This window comes from Plectropomus leopardus, chromosome 16 (genome assembly GCF_026936395.1).
Source record: "Plectropomus leopardus strain MGB_pleo_1.0 chromosome 16, ASM2693639v1, whole genome shotgun sequence".
NCBI classification, from domain to species: domain Eukaryota; kingdom Metazoa; phylum Chordata; class Actinopteri; order Perciformes; family Serranidae; genus Plectropomus; species Plectropomus leopardus.
The window spans coordinates 20,071,623-20,089,355 of record NC_142191.1 but is presented as its reverse complement, the minus strand read 5'-3'; the positions used below and the strand labels follow the sequence as shown (position 1 = coordinate 20,089,355).

Genomic DNA, 17,733 nt, shown 5'->3' with positions numbered 1-17,733 from the left:
GTGTGAGTGAAGCGTTCATACCTCTTCACATCTGGAATTTAGCCCTTCTTGAGATCGTTTGCTGTCAGAGAAATGTCCAGGCGCACTATTTTTAAGTACTTAATAAAGTCATGGAAGTAGGGTAAAATAATATGGAAAAGTTATCAAACATTTGAACATTCATTGGTAAAAATGTTTGGGAACCCTGTAATCGTCACGTGGCTGCAAACAAGCTATTCACAGCCTTGCCATCGGTGCTGCTTTTGGTCTTTAGTCCCTTTGCATCATTTTTGAAGAAAGCCCCAGATGTTTAAAATGCTTTTGAGACCTCTGCCTGTCAGTCTCAGTCTGATTTAATCCCTCTGACTTCCTCTCAGTGATTCTTCAGTTTCCTCTCTGCCTTGAAAACATAAGTTCTTTTAATTTCAGACATGTGACTGATGGCCTTCAGTGTCACATTATCAGACAGCTGATCCACTGTGTTCCCCTCTTCTCTCCTTTGTCTGACCGCCTCTGCATTTGCTATAAACATGATTGATGTCTACATTATGTCTGCTTTGATATTTAATCTTTTGCTATTCTTAGATCAATTAAGTCATTCCCCATAATGCTCTGTAAGATGAAAACTCCCAGTCACTTTCCACGGGACATGTAATACAACCTTCAGTGGCCTCTAGTAAATTAAACACAGCCATGCAGAGGACTCCCTATAGAGGGAGTGTAATTAATTGAGGTAATCTAGCTAGGTTAACTATGGCCTTTTAAACACCTTGTGCCTGTTTGTTCTCTGAATAGAGCACATCAATAGACTGTGGAGGTGGTTATTAACATGCAGTGGCTCTCTTTAGGGCCAGAGCCTGTTAGGAGCTCAGGGAGCACAGGGCCATCTGATGAGCCTTTACAGCAGAGAAAGATGAGGAACATGAAGACAGTGTTTGGTTTACTTCATACCTGTTCTACTTAATCAGTTGATTGTTTGTTTATTGATTGTCGGTGTTATAAACAGTTCTCCATATTTGGTTGCAATAGTTGGATATGGACGATCTGTATGGTTATAAAATTCAATTTTACATAGTCAAGATCTAATATTATATTTGATTTAATTGTTTTAACATTGTGAAGTTTGGGATTTTAAAATGCTTTTTACAGGCATGAAATTCTTGAAAAAGTTATGGAAGGTAAAAAAAAAAAAAAATCAGACATATTAATAGTTTGGAATTAACAAATTGTATGGGATTTTTTTTTTAAATATACATTAAATATACAAAATATATTCATAGAAATCTCAAAACATCTAATATTTTGCGTGTTTTTATTACTAATTTAAAAGTATCATGTGACTAGCATATGCAGCTAGTTGGCAGTGGGAATGTCTTACTAACAAGTAAAGTTAGCATGGACTAGCAGTTTGCTAATCTACAAATGAAATAATTAGCGCATTTTGAACAAAAAAATAAAATACACTAAGAGCTTATACGTTGGCAACATGGAGAAAGTGGCTCTGTATTCCTCCATGCTAAAGGGAAAAAGCGGACAACCAAAAGGACTCCTAACAGAGCGTCATTGTCCGCAGATATTTCATACTTACCACAGCCAAGTCTAATAACATTACCACTTTGTATTTGTTTTATGTGTAGCTACAAATATACTCCATGTCATATCTCATGCTAAATTTTTGCTACAATTCCTGTCTTAGGCAAATAGCACACTGGAGTAAGAGCCCCATTGTTGCACTGAGGATTGTTATATAAGCATACTTTTTAAAATACTTTTTAGATCAAATCATGGAAATGGGTTAAAATATTTCTAGAAAAGTTTAGAAAAGTCATGGTAAAACTGTTTTGGAACCCTGTTTTAAACTGGCAATATACTTACTTGGGAATATAAATGGGACTTTAACCCAAAAACTGATCTCACCTGAAGAGAGTGGCCCCAGGTTGGTTAGGGTTATAACTACAGTAAAACAAAAAATCTTGTTGTTTTTTACTGTTTTCCAAACAATGAGAAACTGACATGTAATTGTGTCCCCCTCAGCTGACTCGACGGGCACCCACTCCATGTACACCACATACAAGGACTATGAGATCATGTTCCACGTGTCCACCATGCTGCCCTACACGCCCAACAATAAGCAACAGGTAGGTTAAAGGGCTCACAGTGCACTGAGGTCTATTCATATGAGCAGGTTGCAATTATTTATTCATATTAAAATGGCCATCTAGGTCAAACTGCCAAAAGTACATGCAAAGTATTTTTTTAATTTTGACTGACATTTAAATATTTAAAAACATGTAGTTCAAGATGTCCGTCCTCTCCCACCTTTGCTGTACATCTTACGCAGTCAAATAAGGGAAAGAAAACAACCTACAAGTTTACAAGATCTTACAATAATTTCACTCCTTTTGCTCCAGCAATTGTCATTACTTCTATGTTCACAGTGCAGGGTACATTTTCAGTTGCCTGTGGTTCAGAAGTTTTGCATTGTGTCTCTGTATTTTTTAGATATCTAATTTATAGGCATGCATCACTCACAAAATGAACATTTGTCTATCAGTTATTGATTATCAGCATTATCTTGAATTTGCTGCCATGCATTCATGGTGAAGGAAAAAAACAAACTGCAAACAGTTTTGATGAATTGAAGCATTTAACAACAGCAAAACTATATTGAAACATCTGTTAACACAATCTGACCAAACTCGTGCAGTATAATCCAAGTTTCATTTAGTCATAGGCGCAGTACTTCCAAAACACATGCATTTTCACTAAACTTCAACCAGTAATGTGCCCTGGCGACTCAGTTGAGTGCACTAACAGAATTCAAACACGTGTGCTTGCCAAGAGTGCTATTGTGATTTGATTTTTTTTTACATTTTTGTGAAAATGCAAGTGTTGAGAAAGTACTGAGCATGTGACTAGATGAATGAGACTTGGATTATACTATAATTTTATTGACAGATGTTTGATACTTGTTATTAGTTAAACTCACCATAAGGTGGGTAACTGATATGCGAGATTGTTATTTTGGGGGTGAAATATTTTTTCATCATTATCTAACGATAGTTTCTCTTGTTGTCATTGTGCTTTTCCAGTTACTGCGGAAGCGTCATATTGGGAATGACATCGTGACGATCGTGTTCCAGGAGCCCGGGGCACTCCCCTTCACCCCCAAAAACATACGCTCACACTTCCAGCACGTCTTTGTGGTTGTGCGTGCTCACAACCCATGTTCCGAGAACAGCTCCTACAGGTGAGATTTACTGCCCTCAGTCTAGTTTCATCTACAGTTCAGAGGATATCTGCTACCTTCTATTACTTGATTTTAGAGGTATACTATGCAGGGTTTTCCTAAAAAACAAGCAAAAGCATTTCCTCTCAGTCATCACTAGAAGTGTGTGGTAGTATACCTTTAAAAAAGCCAATACTTTAATTCACAAGTTTCTCAGGAGAGTATGTGACTAAAAAATGATTAAAGGAAGGCTTATTAGCAGACCAATTATTTAGCTGATGACTTTTAAAATCAATGAACAGCTGAATTTAGTCGTTCATGCTGATTTTCTCTAAGGTGCTGAAATTGAATAAGCAATGCAATTAGGCTGTAGATTGTCAGTTTTGTTGTATTTTAATTACTAGCACAGTTTAAAAAAAAGGTTAACTGTGTGTTTTTGTTCAGTGGTGATCAGAGTTTCTGACTGTGAATGTAGTGTGTATCCAAGCGGATCAAATCAACAGATGAGAGAAGCAGCTGCTGCAGAAGGGAGTAGAAGCAAACTTTTAGACCCAGTGCAATGAACCGTTAGGATTCACTTCCCCTGCAGCTGGTGCGCTGCGTTTACTCGCAGTATGCTCTGCGCTCCGAGAATGTGGTGGTTCCAATAGCACCTATTGAACGGTCCAAATCCAAAATTATAAAATCAATACATGGAAGCAGATTGTTATTGTTATTGTTATTTTGGCAGGCTGCCACCAGTAAATGAATATGTGGGAAATCCTGGTGATGATACCGATTAAAAAAAAAAAAATCAAATATGGTTGATAAAGTGTTTATTTTATAATGTTTTCATAAAAATAAAGTTATAAAATAGACAGTTGTTTCATAATAACGTTTCATCTCATATTGAATCCGGTACTGTAGATGCAGTTTGAAAAAGTCTAGATGGATAGATTTTTTTTTGTAATTTTTACCTGAAGTATGTACATGACTTCCTCATGAATCACTTTCCATCACTGCTGAAACAATAATGCTCTTATCTGTCGCTTCAAATGGTTGCACATCTCTCAGTGCCTTTGCAGCTCCATCACTCCATCATAGAGTAGGCTGTGAGTGTTGAGGGCCCTCTCTGCAGCTCACGATTTATTACCACGTTGTCAGAGACGTGTAATATAAAATACAATGTGCCAGCCCGGAGTGATTTTTAAGAAATAATGAACTTTCTGCCTGTTCAGCTGTGAAGGACACTTCATTCTTTGTTTATTCCTGCCTCTGTCTTGTTATCTAGTTTTCTGTCATTCTCTCTTATCTTGCTCTCTATGACTCTCCCTCCCTCTCACACTAATGGCTGTTTTAATTGCTGTCTGAGCACATTGTGTGAGGTCTTAATTGTCCCCCATGGGGCTCCTTCGCTACTGAGCAGCCACACATGCAAACACACACACGTGCAAAGAGCCCAGCAATATAGAATGAATATAGAGCAGAAACCGGGACGTGCACGTGCCCTCTATGATTCACAAATGTAAATTAAGTTTTCTGAAGTGAAAACTAATCTCTCATACACACACTCTAGAGGTGAAACATCAGGTTTCAGGAGTAAATTTCCGACTCATAGTTACCATTGGGGATTTGACGATGAGTCATAATGTATTAAGTAAGGATGACCTACATGCTTTGAAGCTGGGGTGTGCATTTTTTGGTGGACCATCACATACACACAGGGCAGTGAAATACAGCACACTTCATTCTAGTATTTAGTATGGCTCTGCCCTCTAAAGCAGTGGCTCCTTTTTTAGAACCGCTGCACCCTGTCAAAGAAAATGTTTTTGTCATGGCACCCCGAGCCACCCAACCCCTAGTCTTGCACAGTTAGACCATCTCGTGCTGCGCCAGCGCTGTAAAGAAAAGTCTGACTGAGCCCATCGTAATTCAGCACTCAGGGAAAAAAATGCTCTGGGTTGTTTATATTTATTCAAACTAATTATGATCCCCTTGCAAAACAGTGTTGGGGGGGACTTGTTTTGGTGGAATAGTTGCATGTGTGGAGGTGAGCCCTGGCATTAGAACAGCTAAATCCCAGCAAAAGAAAATGCCACATAAAACATTAAAAGAAGTTATAGCATTTAGGTTTCTTGCTCAGAAGTTATTAGTGTTTCATGCAGAGCACGAAGACGAAGTGTGGTCTTAGGTCTGGTGGCCAATGAGAGGCTTAACGCTCAGTTGCACTCCCTTTTCGCACAAGAATAGGTATGTCCATTTCAAATGTTTTCAATATGATACCGAACCATTCCATGGTTCCTATGGTTGTAAATCGCTACGTAAAACTGCCCTCAAGATCTCCGGTCGTACTGCTCCGCTTCATCTATACCCATAGGCTTTCAGAAAACGTGGACTAATACAGATGAAATGAATGCAGAGTACAGACAGAGGGCTCCATCTGTGTCCATATGCGTATCTCACGTTGAGCATATATGAGCCCTGATACCCACACTTTACATCCTGTGAGCCAGACAACCCAAATATAATATCCCAATATAACAAGATGCCTATCTGTTTTTACAGTATTAGGTTTAAGATCTAGTCAACTTTTCCAGGATGTTACAGCACTGCAGCTTCTCCATGTTTACCTAATATTATGGTGGTTTTCCCTCTAGAAATAATTGGCACTGTGGTATTGCAAACACTTTGAACAGAAATGTTAAGATTCAGTTTACAGAAAAGCAATGCAACAATTCACAAATTATCTCTGAATACTGTTATCACCGTGGTAGCACCTTGAATTGCCTTGTTGCTGAAACGTGCTATACAAATAAACTTGCCTTGCCTTGCCTTGCCTGGTACAAAAAAGGTTTGGGTCTCTATAGTCAATTTCAACATTCATGACAACTGTATGTCTTTTATAGTTTTTTGTTTTTTTTTAATTAATTTATTTTTTTAACATTTTAGGGCCCAAAGTTATACATATTTAAGGGAAGAGACACTTTGATTGACTGGCTGTCTGCAAGGCTCCTCCTCAACTCAAACCTTTTATCTGAATATTATCCCTTCTGACTCTAAAAATCAAGATGGTCACAGCCAAAATGCTGAACTTGAGGCTTCAAAACAGCAGTCTGAAAACCAATGGGTGATGTCACAGTAGCTACACACGTTATTTACAGTTGCATATATTTATTAGTTGCATATATTATCCTATTGACAGGACCATCAAAACCTCACACTACCCCTCTCAGCCTGAGCAAAAAATCCTTCTGATTGGACCCGTCTCTTTAGATTGTGTTGCTTACATGAAGCATTATTGTTTTGATTGGGCAATTATTTTTATCATTTGGGTCCATGTAAACACACCAAGTAATAGAAAATGGGGAAATATCATATATTCCCATTTAAATCATGTCATTTCGATCAAGTCTAAATGACTGTTTTCTTCCGTGTAAGAATATAAACAACACTGATTTAATTAAGGAAAATGTCTCCGTTCCCTGACCTCTTGTATCTGTTGTGATGGCAAGAACACATCAGTGCACGTGCCTTGGCCAGAAAACCACCAAACCTAAATTCTGCAAAACATAAATGGTTTCTGCTTTGAGGACCAGTTGTCACAAGTAGACAAAAACATGTTATACGTACCTTCCCCACATCCACATACAGTACACCTCTTTGCCACCCACTCCAATAAGTATTGACATGTTCTTTTTCTTGCCCTGCCTCAGTAGGCAGCAGGTCGTGGATACTGGAAGAGCAGAGCTGCCCACACACTGGATATTTATAAGACCACAAATCACTGAAACCACAGGAATGTGCTCTTTCATTTCAGCTGCCAAACCTCCTGCCACGAGGATCACACAGCAGCCACACAGCCCAGCAATCGCCATCACACTACATGCTGCTCTCCTTCTCTCTCTCTCTCTGGCTTTCTCACCCTCATCCTCTTTTTCTCATTCAATCTCACTTTTTCTCATTCAGTTTTTTAATTCTCTCTCTGTCTCTGGCTTCCATACCTCTACCTTTCGCTCTCTCCATCCCTTCTCTCTGACCTGCATGAGTCACAGGTCTGTGGCTGACTGACTCACAGGTGTTTGAGATCAGTACAAGTGCTTTTAGAGCTCTAGCGTAATGTATTGAGTGATGTTTATAGTGATGGAGAAGAATAAGAATAAAAGGTCACATTTTTATTTTAACCATTTGTTCAGCCTACTTATAACCACTTCAGCTGCTCCTCTCTGAAATACCCTGCATGAATCATTTGTCATTTACAGACATTTACAATGCAGGTGAATACAGCCCTCGAGACTATGTCCCTTTAAAATGTCTCTTTAAAAACTAAAGATTGTATAGGCTAGTGTGGTGCAAGGTGAAATGTAGTCAAAGGGAATTTTTTTGGCCTCGCTTTGTTGACATTTGATGCTGTAATCTCGGCACTATACTCATAACTTGCAGGGAGAGCTGCCTTCCAAGACTTGTTAAAGTCTGGGTAAAGCAAAAAATAAATTTGTCTCATGAGTCTGTCACACCACAAAAAAATGTGAATTAAAAAAAAAAAATCACCAACTATATGTACATACTATATATAAATTAGGTTTCGAAAATGGGGAAAAAATTAGCAGTGTTCCTATGTTGCCTCTATATCTCGCCTTAAATGTTTTCAGAAACATATTAGCTTGCCATTTAATTGTATTTTGAGATCATTTGTTTCCAGGCGGCTGCCACTTTTTTTCTGTGTCAAAATAGAGAAGCTCACATTACGTCATCTACCAGGGGAAGCATTTATTGTCCTGTTGTGGCGCAGTGCATTCTGGTAGTTTTCTACCTCTTTAGCAAAACAAATGCCGCAGCCCTTTTTCACAGTTTTCTCTGATCATGAAACACCAATTTCAAAAGTATTTCTACTGCATGGACAGCGGAGTTTATTGAAAAGACCATCTTTTCAGCAGTGAAATACTTTTTTAACATCAAAATACTCATCGCAGCCGCTTTAAATAGAATGAAGACCACTTTAGACAGAAAGTAGAACATTCAAGTACTTAAAATTCTTTTTGCACATCAAATGGGTTCTTAGATTTACACTCTCAGAATAGCTTATTCGTTCTCACTGCGTTGTAGTATGTGGTGCACTCCATGCTTAATTTTTAATTTAGAATACAAAGGCTCTCTAGAGTTACAGTGGCATTCAGTAATGCTGTCAACCTCCGGGGACAAAGTCTTCCACATCCTCTAATTTGACATAAACTCAGCTGTCAGGGAACAAACACAAGGCATTGCATAAAAAGTAAGCAACTTTGAAATGTATCAGCTCAATAATGAATTGACAGTGTAATGTAATTTTTATTCAGATGTTTAAACCATTCTTTGTGAAGGTAGAAATAAGGGGAATAATGTTCATGTAGAAAATGTTCTATCCGTTACATGAAAAAGACAAAAATGCTTTCCACAATAGCTGCAGGGAAGTTTAATTTTGGTTACGTTTGCATGACCCTCCGCCTTCACACGTGTACACTCATGACCTCCCTCCCCACTTCTTGTCTTTGTCCCTGCGATTTCAGTACACATGCCAAGCAAAATGCAAGCCACATTTTGACAAACTAGGATCAGTGAGGGCATTCCCAGCGTTCATTTATCCGTATAAAATTCTGTGTTCACTCTCTAAGGCAATTTCAACCAGGGAAAAAAATGTTTTGCCTCTTACCTCTGTCTGTCACAAACAAGGAAAGGTGGGAAATGAGGTGTCAACAATTTGACGGTTAGTATAATTGAACGCCACACATCCCCGGTGAGGATGTTGTGTCTCTGAGGTATGTTTAGAAATATGTGGGAGACCTTTTGACTTGAGTTGCTTATTAGACAAAGCGATTAATGCTGGTGTCAACATGTGTGCCGGTGCATGTCAGCAGGGAGGCGTGTGGGACGAGGGCTCCCGACTTCCGGTGCTACACTCGTCATCTGGTAATTATCACCTGAGATAGGATCTGCGATTGAGCTCATTAGGTTGTGAGAAGGTTGAGACCGGGACAGGTGACCCACTGTGCTTTTTTGATCACATTAAAAGCCAAGAGCACAGCGTCCTTTTTTTGTCATCAACCGCTCCAGACTGAGACAGTTAAGATCAGGTTGTTTGTCTCACACACAACAGAAAAAAATCCTTTTTTTCCAGTAAGCAATCATTTCCCTCCCTTCAGAGTCTCCCACACACACCTCCTTTCTCAGCCATATTTTCTTTTTCCCTCGCTCTGGGTTTTGTGGGGCTTTGGGCAGGAGATTTGGAATAGCACTCTCCCCTCATCCTCCTCCTCGACTCTCCTTCCTCTCCATGGCTGCTCGGCTGAGTTCCTGACATACCAGACAGGGCAGACAGCCTCAGATTGCCATTCCAGGGACTTAATCAAAGGAAAGAGGGGTTTGGAGAAAGGAGGTGGAAAGCAGGGAAAACAGGGAGGAATAGGACATGTTGCAGTATAAGAAAAAGGCAAATATACACAGCTTCCACACAGTTTGTTTGCAGCATTTAGACCGATAAAGATGGCATTAGACATCTATTTCGAAGCAGATAATACAGAAACAAAAATGTCACTTTTGTAAGGGGAAAAAGAAAGAGACTGGAATTAGGTCTGCTGTCTTTTCCACTTCTGAATTTACTCTAAATGTTTTTGTTTTTGTGCTGACAGATAGATGATATACCAGTCAAGAATTGTGCCTTTTATGTTGCGTGAGCAAACAGCATGTGGCTTCATATCAAACACAATCTCTTGCAGAATCTGGCAGCGTTTCTATTTTTGCTTTTAAATCTTAATGACATAAATACTCGCTTGGATGTGATGTGAAATACCGGGGAGATTTACTGTGTAATAAAACACTGGATCTAAGCCGCAGGATCTGTGATGTCAGAACACAATACTCTTCTTAATTCAGAAAATTGTTGGTCAATACTCAAACAATTAGTTTGTTAACCATCAATTCTTCTCTCCACCTATTTTTCTTTTTTTCTCCTCTTGCCTCTTTTTCTCCCCCTCATCTGCTCCTCTCCCCGTAGTGTTGCTGTAACTCGTTCCAAAGACGTGCCCTCTTTCGGTCCCCCCATCCCAGAAGGTGTGACCTTTCCCAAATCCTCTGTGTTCCGGGACTTCCTGCTGGCCAAGGTCATCAACGCAGAAAATGCCGCCCACAAGTCGCACAAGTTCCGCGCCATGGCCACCCGAACACGCCAGGAGTACCTGCGCGACTTGGCTGAGCGCCACACCACCAGCACGCCCATCGACCCCTCGGGAAAGTTCCCCTTCATCTCACTTGCCCACAAGAAAAAAGAGAAGAGCCGGCCGTACGGAGGGGCAGAGCTGCGCAGTCTGGGCGCCGTGACCTGGCTCGTCCACGTAGAGGATCACGGGACCGGAGGGGAACTGGAGGCACTTCTGGCCATCTCCAATGACTTTCTCATCCTGTTGGACCAGGAGGCAAAGGCCGTGGTGTTCAACTGCGCCACTAAGGACGTGATTGGCTGGACGCTGAGCAGCCCTGCGTCTTTGCGGATTTTCTATGAGCGAGGAGAAAGTGTGTCCCTGAGGAGTATCAATAATAACACTGAGGATTTCAAAGAGGTGGTCAAACGTCTAGAGGTAAGAAGACACACACCGATACATTTCATCTGAGATAAGATGATGCTTGTGTGCTCGGCATGCTCGGACAATGAAATTCCAGAGGCTACCCTCGCTTGTATAAATGCTATAAAAACTAGTTGTTATCTCTGTTTTTTACAATCGTATCCATTATTTACATTTGCCGGTCTTCCTGCCTTCTGAGGATGGGCTGATGTAAACATTTTTAAACCGGTTTGATGTTAGAGCTGGACTGGTCCAGTTCTCCACTCAGCAGCTGCTCCCACGTGGAACATAATGACACTGTGTCCAAATGAGCAAATGAGCGTCCGACTTTATGTTGCATCACGTAATATCGGAGCTCTCTTTACACACTGAATCCCTTAAATATTTACCTGTGTTAGGTCGTGTAAACAAACAATGTAGGCCTACGTATCTGTGCGCTCGAGCTCAAACTCAAGACATATCACTTAAAAGATGGATGAGTACTTACTATCTTCCTACATTTACACTTTTAAACAAAAACTCCATGTTTTATACTGTGATATTTACTGGAAATTATGTACAATAGAGCCAACAGCAAGTAGCTTGTTATTAGCGATGTTCATTTACCAGAAACTTCAAGCTTCCGTTGATTTCCCTGCAGCCAGCTGCCACCTTATTTAGGTTTTTGTAGTGACATAAGAAGGCACAGTGTTGATAATTCCTAATTTCAGCTTTGTAAATCAGCCATCCCTTATCCAACGGTGCTTTCAAAGTGAGCAACAGTAATAAATCGGAAAAAATTTCAGCTCAAAACAGCTGACCGTGGCATTAAATCCAAAATGTTGCAATATTTGAGCAGTTTTAGTTTTCTTGAAAGACGTACTCTGCCATGTCTCAACTAGCCCCCCAAAAAAAAAACACATGAACTTTCTAATAAACAAACACAACGTGCGCTGCTCTCCTCCTCCTCCATGAAATTTGGTCACAGTCGTGCCGTGCTCGGCTCACAGCCTGTCAGACACTAGTTGCTCTGTTCGTCCATTTATAAACAAACATCATTTTGTGCCAATAAAGTTATTATATGGCCTATTACTAATGCAATACAAGTTGGGTTTAGAGCCGTTCTGTCATGTGCACAGGGTGCACAAGCTGGTTTCGACTGGACTGGCAAAACTGGAAATCAATCCTGTCCTCTGCTGCAGTAGCTGAGGTCATAGGAACTAAACAGTCAAAATCAGATAATGTCAGTTGGTGGCAACTTTATTCGCTGAGCAAAATAAACATAATGTAGTTTGTCAACACAATGATCTTATGCTCCCTGTAACTCAATGACTGGCACTACTCACTCTGCAAAATTGAATTGAGACTCTTGAGTAAGACCAAAGAATGACTGAGGGGACAAACATTCATTCAGAAGACAATCACGAGGAACCAAATCAATGGACTAAAATGCTGCTGGCTACCATTGATCATTTACCTGGCCCACTCACAGTCTCTCCTACTATTTACTGGCTGTCAGTCTGCCAGAATGACAACGTTTTTGTGTCTACATGCCAAAGCTGCTGTCTCATTACTGGTCTCAGCTTATCGAGGGAGTTTCAGAAACACCTCTGGACAACATATTCCTAATGGCTCATACACCTACACATACAGTGAAGTGGTGCTAGCTTTTCCTTAGCTGTTTCCATGGAAACTGGTTAGAAAAAAGGTGTTTTCTTATGCAATCATCAGTGCTTTAGAATACATTCATTTCCCCAGCCTCTCCCTACCTTCAAACTGTGTGTGTGTGTGTGTGTGTGTGTGTGTGTGTGTGTGTGTGTGTGTTTGTGATGGTTTTTATCATGTATTTATGTAACCTGGATTGAATCCACCATCTTTGATTTGCACACATGCATACAAATATATATTTGAACACACACACACATGGTTATTTGGCTCAGGACTCAGAAATGTATCACTTTCATGTTGTATTTTATGCATCTGGCGTTAATCTTCAATCATTTGGACTACCTCAGTGCCAGAGAGAGGAAGGGAAGTCGCCTTGGGCCACTGGCTTTTTGGAAGTCCTCTCTCTCTCTGTCTCTCTCTGTCTCTCTCTCCTCCTCTTTGCTCTCTTTTTTCCCTCTTGTTTGCTCTTTATCGTTCCCTCTTCCCTTGCACTTTCTTCCTCTCCCACGCAAACACTCAGCAACATCAGAGAGCATCATAACAATTCCTATCAGGTGCCAGTCTTCAGCATGATTTATTCACGCATCCTAGTGAGTTCAACTTCTGTCGAGCTTTTGCTAACGCCCTGTTCAGACAAAGAAGCGCAAGGTGCCCTGAAGCTGCCAGGAGCGTCACTGGAGGGAGGAATAGAGGGATGAGTTGTGACTGTCCACACTGAAAAAGTAGTCTGGAATGAGAATTGGCTTTGCCAGATCCTTTCTCAACTCATTGGTTGCCCTTTGCAGTTTGACAGGTGATCCAGGGTGTTTTTCTCTTAAAAATTAAACTTTTTTTTTTTTTTTTCAACTTTTCCACCTCACTCCCTGTGAAAAACAAGTACCGCCGCTTCACAGCGTTCCCCACCCCACCTGAATGCTAAGAGTCACATCCTTCCATGAAAAAAACATGAAGTTCAAAAGTGTCTCTCCTAAGTGACGCATCTCTGTGTGAACACAGCCTACAGTGTCACAGCAAGAGACGCACCTGCTTTCATTTCTGTCATCTGTCAAGAGTGTGTGTGTGTGTGTGTGTGTGTGTGTGTGTGTGTGTGTGTGTGTGTGTGTGTGTGTGTGTACACGTGTGCATCCAGTGAGAGGTGTACCGCTTATGCTGGAACTCTAATCTTTATTTATGGCCATAAATCTCTCAGGGATCACTTAAAATTGTTTTAAAAAAATCTCTTCTTCATCTTAAAAGAGGAACGTGTACGTATGCACAGAACGCGTTCACACACCTGCACATGTGCAGACGTCCCATTAGTTTTCCCAGAATTCTATTAAAAGTTTTCCCAAACAGCGACTGATTCTAGACATAAAAATGAAGGGTGGGGGGAATAAATGGATGCTGCAATATTCTGGATGCCACTATCGTATCATTAAACAGACAAGTATTTTTTTTTAAATGAATTATTCATATTGCAAATACAACACACAATACTAATACAACTTTTGTTTGCCTACTAGAATAAAATCAGTTGCTTTTTCATTCCACTGGATATATATTTTTGCAATGAAAAATGACTGAAAGGAGACGAGTATACTGAAAATGTTATTTTCTTAGACAGTTTCTCTTTGACACAATTCGAGGTTGAAAAAAATCACAGTCTATAGCAAAAAAAAACTCAGAATGTTTATAAATTTCAATAATATTTGTATCTTTACTTAAGTATACTTAAATATTGTGATAATAATACATTTTTCAAAAGTCATGCAAAGGATTTTTATTAATCTCCTTTTCTGACATTACATTGAAAAATCTCTGATTAATTAATAATTATTAATAATAATTAATTAATAATTGTTAACATTTATTTATTCATCCATTTATTTAAATTATAATTTACCACATACTGAAAAAGTCATGTTTTCTGTTAAAATACATATTTGGTCAAAATTCTCCTTTCCCCAACTGATATTTTTTGTTCGTCATTTGTGATTATTTTAAAATTGGTCTCAAATTTCATTGGTAGTTGAGAATGCAGAGCATACAATAACGTTTTACCTTTTTCACTATGTCCCCTTTTGTGATCACCTTTTGCTTTTTTATCTCTTAACCGGTTTTGTTCTTTTTTTAAAAAAATAATGTCTCCTCTGATAATTCCTGCCACTTTATGTCTTTAATCTCCTGTTCTGTGTGCGTCTCTCTGCTCTCTCTCTGTGCAGCTCCTGACTAAGGGCTGTGAAACATCAGAGATGACGCTTCGTCGAAATGGCCTCGGACAGCTGGGCTTCCACGTGAACTATGAAGGCATCGTGGCTGAGGTATCTGTCTGCATAACTAAATTGTTCTTCTGAAAATGTACTCGACAACAATGTAGTTCATTGGGGTTAGAGAACGTGTATTTATTTTCCGAGATCTGATTCTGATTTCCTAGCTTCACGTGTTGATGTGATAATCTGTGCTTGTTTTTTCGTCTTTGTTGGATTAGTTCCTGTTTTTTAATTTTAAAGTGTTAACTGGTAATGAGTATTTTGTTACACCATGCAGGGAGAGAAAGTTACCTCTGCCGTCTGTTGTTTTCAAAATTTTTTAAAATAGTTATCACTATAACATAATTTTACATGTTCATATTATAAGCCAGTATAGGGATGTTTTTTTTTTCACTATTGCTCTCCGTCATTATAAATACTGTTTTTGTTCGTTGTCTCATATTAGACGTGCTGTTTATTACAAAATGTCCGAATATATGAATATGAAAAGCCAGGTTCTAAGTAATTTACTCAAAATTATTCAATAGGAAAACAAATGGCAATACACTTAATTCTATGGAGAAGACTGTTAAATATGTGTTAAATATAATGTAACATGAAGACACGTGTGGACGCTCGGACTTCCTGTCTTTGATAATACTGTTTGGATAATGACGCGTTGTCTCTCTGCTGCATCTGTGATGCAATCAAACTTTGTCATTAATAGGTGGAGCCTTACGGTTACGCCTGGCAGGCAGGACTGCGGCAGGGAAGCCGATTGGTGGAAATCTGCAAAGTTGCTGTAGCAACACTGACCCATGAGCAGATGATTGACCTCCTGCGGACCTCAGTGTCAGTGCGTGTGGTTATCATCCCGCCACATGATGACGCCACTCCGCGCAGGTATGTGGGAATGAGAGAGGTGACATCATTTGTTTCATTTAAAGGAGACCGCCACCTACATTAAGAATTTTAATGTTATGTACATGGCCCTAGGAAAGTTCATTCAATATTACAGAGCATGAGCTTCTCTCTGTTAAAGCCAGAAACCACAGAGAAAGTCTCAAACGTGTGATGTCATCAAGTGTAAAGTCTGCAGCTGCTACATAGACAATGAATGTTTGTTTCCTTTTTAAACCCAAATGAGCTTTATTTTATTGTTGTGTTCTCACTTGTGAAACAGAAAATGTTCCCATATACTCGTCTCTCTGGCCGCTCTCAGTGTCATCTGGAACATCTTTCACGATTCATTGTAAATGGAGCAGCTCCAGACCCTATGACATCACCAATTTGACTTTTAGCACTCTAGTTTATGGATTTGTTCATGTTTACTAATGCTTTCGAACTGCCGTAGACTGTCGTAAATTGGGCTTAGCTCCAAAATGGGGACCACTGTGGCTCAGGTGGTCGAGTGAGTCGTCCACTTATCGAAGGGTCAGCAGTTAAATCCCCAGCTCCTGTGGTTCACACATCAAATTATCCTTGGTACTGAACCCTAAATTGCTCCCTATGGTTATTCCATCAGTGTGTAATTGTGCATGAATGGTTAAAAACTGAGAAGCAGATGGCACCTTGTGTGGTAGTCTCGGCCACCAGTGCATGAATGTGTGTGTGACTGAGTGAATATGACTCATATTGTTAAAGTGGTCCAGTGACTAATAGTGTGCTATACATGCACAGGTCCATGCATTTACCCTTTGAGGTCTTTTGTTAACTATGTTTTTGTTAAATTAATCCAGTTATGTAGATAGACAGTTGACAGAGTGGCTGTTCCATTTATAGCTGAACTTGTGTACATCACATAACTTTAAGACACCTAATTAGGGGTTGATTATTTTCTTGTTTTATTTTGAACTTCCATACAAACAAAATAAACTTTCTCACACGAGACACTTGAGTTTAAAACAAAAGGCTCAAAACAGTAAAACTAAAATTCTTTCAAAATGAAAGCTTTAAGGTTGCTAAGTGTAATCATTTCAAGTGGTACAACTTCAACTTCCTCCTCCATGGCTGCCCCAAATCATGTTACCTTGCAGGGCAACTGGATTTACGAGATCACCCAACAATCCGGCCCTGATTTGCTTTGCAGCCTGCCCCGATGGAAGAAACAATATTATCACATTTGGTGAAAACATTTCTACTGTTGCACAGAATATATCCTCATATCGTCCAACCCCAGACTAAATAAAATACCAAAGCACCCAGCCAAATAACAAACTGATATACTGCTTTGTTTTACTGTATTTGTGTCATTAGATATTTTAAAAAACCTTATTTTAGACCTTTACACTTTTATCTTGGTAATCCATGCCAATAAGAAAGAAAAATTAGATGAACCCTCACTGGCACACAGGACACTTGCCTCTCATGGTCCTTCCTCCTCCTCCTCCTCCTCCTCTGCAGGGGCTGCTCAGAGCTCTATCGGATGCCTGTGTCAGAGTACAAGGGCAGCAGCAGCGATAGCGGCTCCTTCGAATACAAGTTCCCCTTCCGCAGCAACAACAACAAGTGGCAGAGGACGTCCAGCAGCCCCCAGCAGTCACTGACTGCCTCACCGCAGCCCCACCAGCCCAACCGGGCCATCAGCCTGGGCAGCTCAGTGGGGAAAACCCTGTCAGCTGAGAGGCTGGAGAGGGGCGCTGTAATACCACGCAGTGTCAGCAGTGACGGCCGGCCCCTGGACACCAAGAGGTAAGACCCCATTGTCCTTTTAGATATGTTGTTGTAAATATGGTCATTTTATTATTATTATTATTTTTTTTATTATTATTATTATTATGTTTTCAGGTTGTTCATCTGTGCGTACATCCGTCCCATTCTTGTGAATGTAATGTCTCAACGCCTTTACGGAATTTATTCAAACTTGACACAAACATTCACTCAGCAATGAGCTCTGTGACCTCTCATTTATCTCATTTTCATGAATGCAATACCTGAGTTTCCTCAAATTTGATTTAAACGGCCACTTAGATTCAAGAATGAACTGATCTGAATCTAGTGGTCGAAGGTCAAAGGTCAAGGTCATGGTGACCTCACACAACATGTTTCTGGCCATTACTCAAGAACAACCTTAAAACTC

General features: G+C 40.0%; 1 protein-coding gene across 3 annotated transcripts in view; it reads left to right on the top strand.

Annotated features, from left to right (window-relative positions):
• sipa1l1 (signal-induced proliferation-associated 1 like 1) overlaps positions 1–17,733 on the top strand; it is a 111,687-nt gene that overhangs the window by 71,485 nt on the left and 22,469 nt on the right. For all 3 annotated transcript variants that reach the window (XM_088089213.1, XM_088089212.1, XM_088089214.1), the window contains exons 9-14: positions 2,014–2,117; positions 3,072–3,229; positions 10,215–10,794; positions 14,628–14,726; positions 15,382–15,557; positions 17,058–17,345. In XM_088089213.1, the coding sequence (XP_087945339.1) occupies positions 2,014–2,117; positions 3,072–3,229; positions 10,215–10,794; positions 14,628–14,726; positions 15,382–15,557; positions 17,058–17,345 (1,405 nt within the window). The remainder of the gene's footprint in view (positions 1–2,013; positions 2,118–3,071; positions 3,230–10,214; positions 10,795–14,627; positions 14,727–15,381; positions 15,558–17,057; positions 17,346–17,733) is intronic.